This window comes from Egretta garzetta, unplaced genomic scaffold, assembly GCF_000687185.1.
Source record: "Egretta garzetta isolate BGI_Z169 unplaced genomic scaffold, ASM68718v1 scaffold397, whole genome shotgun sequence".
In the NCBI taxonomy this organism is placed as follows: domain Eukaryota; kingdom Metazoa; phylum Chordata; class Aves; order Pelecaniformes; family Ardeidae; genus Egretta; species Egretta garzetta.
In genome coordinates this window covers 258,407-266,861 of record NW_009260493.1, presented here as the reverse complement: position 1 = coordinate 266,861, position 8,455 = coordinate 258,407, and the positions used below count along the sequence as shown (strand labels likewise).

Genomic DNA, 8,455 nt, shown 5'->3' with positions numbered 1-8,455 from the left:
CTTGGAACTTCTCCCTCCACGATTATGCTGTGTCACACACCCATTCAGAAGATCTGACCCTTTTGCTGCTGACTGTTTTTTCTTTAATGCTGTTCTTAGGAAAGTCTTTCCCCACTACAAGCCCATTGCTTGATATGCTTGGGACATGTGTGTCTAGGATAGATCTGAGTGAAATGCAAGCTGTGCAATGACTTCATGATCTGGTGGATGTAGCATTGCTTCAAACTTCAAGTAAAAGTACAGAATTTTTCGCGCCATCATTACCATAGCTCTGTTGTTCACGTGTGTGACTTCTGTTTCTTTTACATGTTCATTAGGACCTTTGTCATACTGTGGAAAAACTGAGCAACCCTCTGGCCTCTCTCTCAGCCTGTGCCCGAAAAGTGGCCAACAAAGAAAAAGCTGCTCAGGAGGTTACAGCATTACAGCAAAAATATGAAAGGGTGCTAGAAAATGCTAAGGAGAAACAGACCTTATTGGAGACTCTTCTGGCTCAGTGGCAGAAGTGAGTAGACTCGCACATCTGTTATGATGGACGCAGAGACCTTCCCGCGGTCAGTGTGTGAGACCAAGGGGATGGCTTGAGTTGGTAATTCTACGTTGTGATTTTGTTAGGCAAGAGAAAGACCTGTCTGCCTTCCTGAGCTGGTTGGAGGGGTGTGAAGCTACAGCCAGTCCTTCAGAGCAGTATGTTTCTGCTGACAGAGTTAAGCTGGAAGGTGAACTGCAGTCACTGCAGGTATGTTTCAACTGAAAGGTTGTCTCCCTACATTTTCTGGTTTCTTTCTGTGTCTTTTAAAGGGTGGACTTGCTCAGTTATAGTCTGACAAGTCACTTGATTCTAGGTTTTGAAATGGCCTAGGGAAGTATTACATTATCACTGTTGTTATTCATCAAAGACAAGAAAATGACAGGAAGAATGTTGTTTACAAATATAATATACCAGCTCAAGAAGAATAAAGCCCTAGTATATCCTATTATCTGTCAAAGAAGGACATTGGTCTGCTTGCCAGAGGGTTTCTTCTCTAGAGGAATTCCTAATTCCTTTGTTAGACAATGCTACTTTCCTTCTTTTGCATGTGAGGAAAGTTGCTCAGATGACAAAATACTCAAAGGTTTTGAATTCACAATGAAAGTCTGATTTCTGATTTATTTTTTTAAAACACAAGACTTTCATCCTGTTCTAAAGTATGCCTTCCCTTGGAATTTTTGCTGTTTGTTTTTAGGTTAATATCAAGCAGTTGGCCAAATGTAGCGTCTTCTACACCCTCCATGAAGCCAATGAGACCATAATTTCAGTTTTAAATATTACTAAAGAGAAGGAAAATTATTTTGGGTTTTGTTTTTTTCTTTGGGCCAGTTTGTGACTTTTCCTCACAACTCTATTGCTGCATACAAAATATATTGCAAAACTTAGTCTTGATTTTAGCCACTTTCCTCATACAGTAGAAAGTGGAAAGGTCACACTTTGTTCAACTTCAGTGAATCCTTAATGAATTACAGTTGCAGATTTAGCTGACTGAGAGGTACTTGCTTGTCCTAATAGACCTCAATTCCTCCAAGGATTTAACTGTGCCCATTCACTTGTCTCAAAGACATGTACTGGAAATTCCTAACTGATTTTTTATTATTTTTGTTATTTTGCATAATATGATGCCATATTTATTCTAAAGGCTGTACATTCCATTGTTTTCCCAGGATCTGCGAGCAGATATTGAATCCCATGCTTCAGCCTATGCGAGCCTGTTACAGTTAAATGAGTCGCTGTTCCCAACAGCTTCAAAAAAGTGCATGAAAACAATAAAAGAAAAATTTGAAGAGCTGGATGAGAGGTGGAAAGCTTTACCACAAACTGTTGATAAAAGGTTTGTGCTTCAGAATGTTTTTTATATGTTAAATGAGAGTAAACAATATCCAGATGAGGATTCCCAATCCTGAAACATAGTTTTTTACAGTGTTACCATTAGGGTAACAAAGGTTTAAGATTCATATTGAACCTCCAAGCTCCAAGGAATGGTGTGTGAGGAATCCCACAGGTTTATCATGCTCTATTTTTGGCATAATCTCTCCCTATTTTTTTGATAGAAGAGTTCTGTTTGAATGAATGTGGGGCAGGAAATTAAGATAATGTTGCATTTCCTCAGTTATAATTTCCCAAGTAACTTCCTAAATTTTTTCCAAAATCTGTAATATCTGCTCTTCATTTTTTTCAGTTATATGCTTTATCTTGTGCAAAGCCACACTATTATCTCTTTAAACCCACTTTGAAGCTTTCATTTGCCATAAATACTATAAATTCTCAATTGTTAGGCTGCTGGCTCATGTTAGGTTCAGGAACACTGTCTTCTTTTTTGAAAGTGTATGTTGTATATTTGGATTTCATTTGTTTTGGTGATGAACATACATATTTTACTATTTGTAAAGGAGCTTAAATAATAGACATCATCTTCTAGATGCTTTAACAATATTATTGTTTTACAATGTAATGATCTCCTACAAAGTATTTCATGTTGAAAATTATCTAGAGAAATTTCTAAGGGAAATGGGAAGGTAAAAGAGAAGGCCCTTTTTAAGGTCAATGTTTAGAAGCTTAATTCTGCTAGGTGCTGAGTACTCATCTGGGCACGTTCCTCCTTTGAACTGTGTTCCTCTGAGCAGGCTTGACCCTCCCTTACTTCAGTGGTAGTTCAGCATACAGCTACTCACCCACTGCCTAAATTAATGAGAATCTCACCTTACATGTGGTGTCGCAGATGACAGGGCAAACAGAATTGCTATGTCTGAAAATTGAAGTTTAGCTTCCATCAGTATCATTCTCTTTGCTGCAACTACCCCCATGAATAAAAGTTGAAGAACATGCCTTGATTGTTTGGGGCACTTCTAACAGCTGATATGAATAAAACAGTGGAAGCAGGAAAGAGCCAAACTGGTACTTTCAAGTATTATATTATTCCCCAGTAAAGAAATCAAATCGGCAGTCATCACATTTGCAACATAAATTAACATTTCCTTCTTTCCTCCCACCTGGCACTGATTTTAATGCTGTCCAGTCAGCTGTGGTTTTGATTATGGGAAGTGATTAATTTACATCAAGTGCTTTCATATTTACATCTGACATCCTATAGGATCAACTTCCTTCAATCTCTTGTTGCTGAGCACGGGCAGTTTGATGAGCTCCTGCTCAGGTTTTCAGACTGGATTAAGCAGTTTCTTGCTGAACTACAAGCCACTTCAGAGATAAACACAGCTGATCAACAACTAGCTGCATCTCACAATAAGGTAAACTTTTGGATGTAAATATTAAAGACAGAGAAATTGTACAGTGCATTCAGCTAAATATACAGCTAAAACTAGCATGAGGTCATTTATTTTTTTGAAAACTGATACACTGCTGCAGTCACATACAGATTTCTGTTCTTTGACCAGTTTAAAGCAAAATTGTAACACTGAACTGTTCTAACTGACATCCCCCCGCCCCCCAGTAGTACTTGTTTTGCTTGTAAGTTTAGTACTAAAATGTTTTCTGAGCTTTTGATTGGAAGAAGAAGCCCAGCCTTATTTTCTTTCTTTCCCATAGAACCACTCAATGGAAGTCGAAAGTAAGAAACAGGAGTTACAAAGTCTGAAGGAACATGTAGATAAATTGTGTTCTTTCAGCTGCCCAGAGGACCAGCAGACATTGCAGGGAAAGACTGAAGATTGCTTTCAGATCTTCCAGGAGGCAAGTCAAATAACTTGCCAAAGACAAGAGGCTCTGGATCAGCTGCGGGTATTCCTGGAGCTCCATAGTGCTGCGTCAGGAGTGCTCCACCAGCTGAGGCAGACAGTGGAGAAAACAGGAAATATGGATAAAGCTAAATCTGAATTACTGGAGAAGGAATTCAATGATGTTATTCAAGATCTTAACAGGCTGGAATCTGTTGCCATCAGTTTGGACGGTTCCCTTACTAAGGCCCAGTATCATCTAAAACACAGTACTTCCGAGCAGAGGATCTCCTGCAGGGCTGTGGTGGATAATCTGTGCTTGGAACTGGAGGCAGTTCAAAGCCTACTGGGAACCAAACAGAGTGAGGCAGAAGCTCTTGCAGCCTTGCGAAGATCTTTCATGGAACGTAAAGAACAGCTACTGAAGAGTATTGAAGATACTGAGGAAAAGGCTGACAAGGAAGGCCTGACGGAGGCAACACTACAAGCCCTCCAGCAAAGGTAAAGCAATATTAATGCTTGAGAGTGGCACTTCTTCATTTGCTTGCAGTCTCTAGACTTTTTATGATGCACTGGAGGCATGTGTGAGTTATCTGCCTGGGTACTTTATTTCTTGCCAGGCATATATAAGTCCATATATCTACTTAATAAAATTTTGTAGGTAAGTGAGATGTTTAGAAGGAGGGAGAGCACTTAGCAAGTCCCGTTAATCTTTTATATTGAATGAACAGTCAAGAAAATATTTGTCTCAGAAATTTATTTTGTCTGAATGAATCCAAACTCAAACAGCTATTAGAAATCCCATATAACATATCTACTCTTGCAGAATTGAAGGCTACATGTGCTGAAGGAATTGAAAACACTTACTATAATAAAGTATTAAACTAAATATTTGAGTATATTTCCAAGTCACTGTATGAGGTGAAGGTATATATGTATCTATATAATTTTATAGTTGTATATGTATCAGAAAAATCACATTCTGAGCCCATTTGTGGCAGAAAAAAAATCCAGATAACACTTTGTTTTCTGAAGATACTGTTAGAATAAGGGAACTTTATGCACAGTGACTTATGCACAGCAACTTTTTCGTTCTTCCTGTCTTCTCTTTTCTCTTACAAAAAAAAAGTGAAGATAAGTAAATTTGAAACCTGCTTTTTAACTTGCAGATTGAGGATCTTTAACCAGTTAGATGAAGAATTGAATTCTCACCAGCATGAACTCCAGTGGCTCATGGACAAAGCAAAACAAATAGCCCAGAAAGATATTACACTTGCTCCTGAGATCGACAAAGAGATAAATCGTTTAGAATCTCTGTGGGAGGACACCAAGAAAGTTATACATGAAAAGTAAGTAGATCTTAGACTTCAGGTGAGAAAGGACAGGATTCTTTTAGTGGGGGAAAGAGACCCAGTTATTTACATTTAGTGTCGTCTTGCCACATTACTCCCAATAAAAAACAGGGCTTTTATGTTAAATACTGAGTAGAAGATAAATCACAGCATAAACCAGGATATTTGTACCAGTTGTAATTATACTATTAATAAAGCCACAGATAGGTCCTCAGGACAGTACTTATAGATCTACTGGGCTTTTAGTTGCATGCTATTGTTTACTCTCCTGAAAGATAAGAAATGTCCATTGAGATTTCACTATCATTCCAACTAGCACATACTCTCCTTCTAGCACGGAGAGTTCCTTCTCTATTGGATATGTGTTTCTGACAACCCTATATTCAGTGGTCCTAAATCATTCTTAGATTTAAGTCTTTCTGTCTGTCCAAGGGACCAGGCTCAGAACAATCATTAGTGCATAATCAGTGATATAAGACAGTTTTGTATATCAATGAAAGTTGATAAAGAAAGGAACTAAAGAAACTAAAGTTTCATCTTACCCTTTTCTTTGTCTTAGCTGCCTGTTCGTCGTCTTGAAGAAAACTTCTTCACACTTTCTTGTTAAAATTTCCATGGTAAAATTAAGTGCTAGATTCATTCAGTACTATATCATCCTCAATGTACATCAATTTTGTCTTAAGTGCAGAAGCAAAATAGTTCTTAGCCTGGCTAATACTTCAATGGGCATATGCAATTTCATTTTTCAGTAATTTCATTTGTGCTGAAAAATGGTTTTTTTCCCCTTTGGTTTATAAACTGTACTGCCATTCTATTTTCTTGACTGACACCATACAGGTTTTTGTAAATATGCTGCCCCCTAACCAGATCTGTGCATTATTTCCCTCTTGAAAGCATGCACAGCTACATGAATTGCATTTCTGGTGGTTTTTTTTCCAGCTGAATTCAGTCTGGTTTTCTACTGCATTTTTAAGAGATGTATAAATCTGAACTAAGTGGAAGAAAAGGATAACTTTATTTAAAAACATCCATCGCTCCTTTTTCTTCAGCACTGCTGTTAATACATTATTTCATGTTGCATGTTGCTGCAACCTGTTCTTCTTACCTCTAGAAGTCCTTAATAATAGTAAACCAAGTAATTTCTGCATACATGTGCCAGAAGCTAGACAGTACCATCCTGGTAGTGAAGAAAACATAAAATAGCTGTCCCTGCATTATAGATGCATTATTGAGGGGAAATGAGTTGTCCATACTAGGGTAGTTGTTGCCATCTTTATACCTAAAACTCAGGTGCCTTGTGATTCATGTCTAACATAAATTAATAATTTAAACAAAAATTAACATTATTTTAAATTTTAATTATTTTGAACTATTTTCTTTCTCATATAGACACAATCTTAGACCTTCATGAACCTGATTGTTTTGGAGAGCTCTGGAGCATTCAGAGAAGCTCCTAAAGCGATCACCTCTCTTGGCAATGTCATGTTTCCCAAATTCCTTTAATTGCAAACACTGTTCTACAACTAAACATATCCCAAATATTAGTCTTCCTTCTTTCTCTTCAGTATAGGAATGGATTGAATAGTTTTGGTTTTTTTTCTTCTGTCCATTGCCTGAGCAGAAATAGGCTTTTCTGGAGAGTGGGTGGAAAAAAATATTAGGCCTGTTCTTAGCAGCAGGTTATTCTGTTCTCAGCAGAATGACAGGTAAGTTGAATGTAATGTTTTAGACCTGAAAGCATGTGTCTGACAATTGGAGGACAAAATAGTCAGACTTATCTTGCATTTCTTTAGTCTTTACTTCTGCTTCTTTTACTCAAAAACATACTCCATGCTAAAGAAACAAGTTTAAAAAAATGAGCTGCAAATGCCAGCATCATTATAGTGTGGTTTCCAGTCAGTAAGATGCTAAACATAGGAAGTGAGAAGCTTGAATTCCAGTTTCAGTCTTTCTTTTACTCAAGTCAGTTGCTTTGATATCTGATGGCAATATCTGAGATACCTGGGTATCTGAGATGGCGCTTCGGATACTGTCTCTTCGGCAAGATGTTTTGTGATGTATGGATCCACAGTGATTTGTAAAACCTAAATATTAGTATTTCCTTGGCTGCCCAAAACATGTTGAGCACTGCACCTTGATTTTCCCATGGTGATTCACTATGTCACATTCTGTTTCCTTCTGAAACATGACAGCAAGTGGTGTTAACACAGCCTTTTCACATTACAGAAAGGAACAGTCCTGTATTCTTATTGATCTGATGAAGGAATATCAGAGCTTGAAGTCAACAGTAGTGAAAGTCATAGAGAGCGCTGACAGCGCTTCTGTGATCAAATCCATTTGGAAGGATCATGAAGATGTCAGGCGAACTTTATCAAAGGTAATTACATATATTTTCATTTGAGGGATTTAAATGATCTTTGATTTAGATGGATTTTTCTGTTTGAAAGGTGCCCTTGAGCTGTGTTTAAAGTTCCTTGAATTTACTGTCAAATTTTGTCACACTGACATTCAGGGTTTAAATTGTACTGATTCTGATGATGAAAGAATATAGTCCTTTCAACATTTTGGTGAGATCCATTAATGTGTATTTGATTGTTGCTAGTTATAATTTTAACACCTAGAAATACAAAGTTCAGTTTATATGGAAAGCATAAGTTATTTACTATTTATGTAAAATACCTCAAGAATATATTCCTATCATAGTATAAGAGGATATTTCCAGACAACAACTTCAATATTTTTCCATATTGGGTAATTTTTTGAATTGATAAAAGTCATCAAAAGAAAACGAATTGCACACATTTCTGATGTGTGCAACTCTTATGCTTGTCTCTTTCCATTGAGCAGATATAAGGAATTTGGATCCCTGCATTCCATCCATTTTTATAGTATATTATTATATTAGGATAGTATTTCTAAAATTCTAAATTCTGCTCTCCATCAGCCTGTCAGGAAAAACAGTTCTGAGTTCAATTCTTTCCATTCATTTGGAGGGTAATTTCATTTAGAAGCTCTTCATTCAAAATTCTTCAGTCAGATCTGTATAAGCCTCATTCTAAACAGTGCGTATTTATGGCCTCTTTTTAATAGACATTTTAACTAGAACTGAAAGCCAGAACAGAGCTTGCCAGTCTAACAAAGAAATGCGTGTAACTGCCATATGATTTCTCTCCTTAATGTGAGCCTTGGGCTGTGGAGAATTCCTTGCTAAAACAGTGGCCGCATCTAGGCCTGAAGGAGTTGGAGCATAATAAATATTGTGCACAAGTCCTAACATAATAAAGCAGGCACAGCCACATGGCCATACTGCATCCAGATTAGTAGCTTATCTCTAATGCTGATCTGTAATACTGGTTAAAGTATTAGATGCTTGCTGTGATCCTTTCTCAGTATGTTGT

The 8,455-nt window shown here is 37.2% G+C and overlaps 1 protein-coding gene across 1 annotated transcript in view; it reads left to right on the top strand.

Annotated features, from left to right (window-relative positions):
• The window catches only part of SYNE1 (spectrin repeat containing nuclear envelope protein 1), a 304,520-nt gene that overhangs the window by 116,731 nt on the left and 179,334 nt on the right, over positions 1-8,455 (top strand). Inside the window, 7 exon segments of the mRNA XM_035899865.1 lie at positions 318-505; positions 616-739; positions 1,699-1,865; positions 3,126-3,279; positions 3,578-4,206; positions 4,875-5,054; positions 7,284-7,434. Coding sequence (XP_035755758.1) covers positions 318-505; positions 616-739; positions 1,699-1,865; positions 3,126-3,279; positions 3,578-4,206; positions 4,875-5,054; positions 7,284-7,434 — 1,593 coding nt within the window.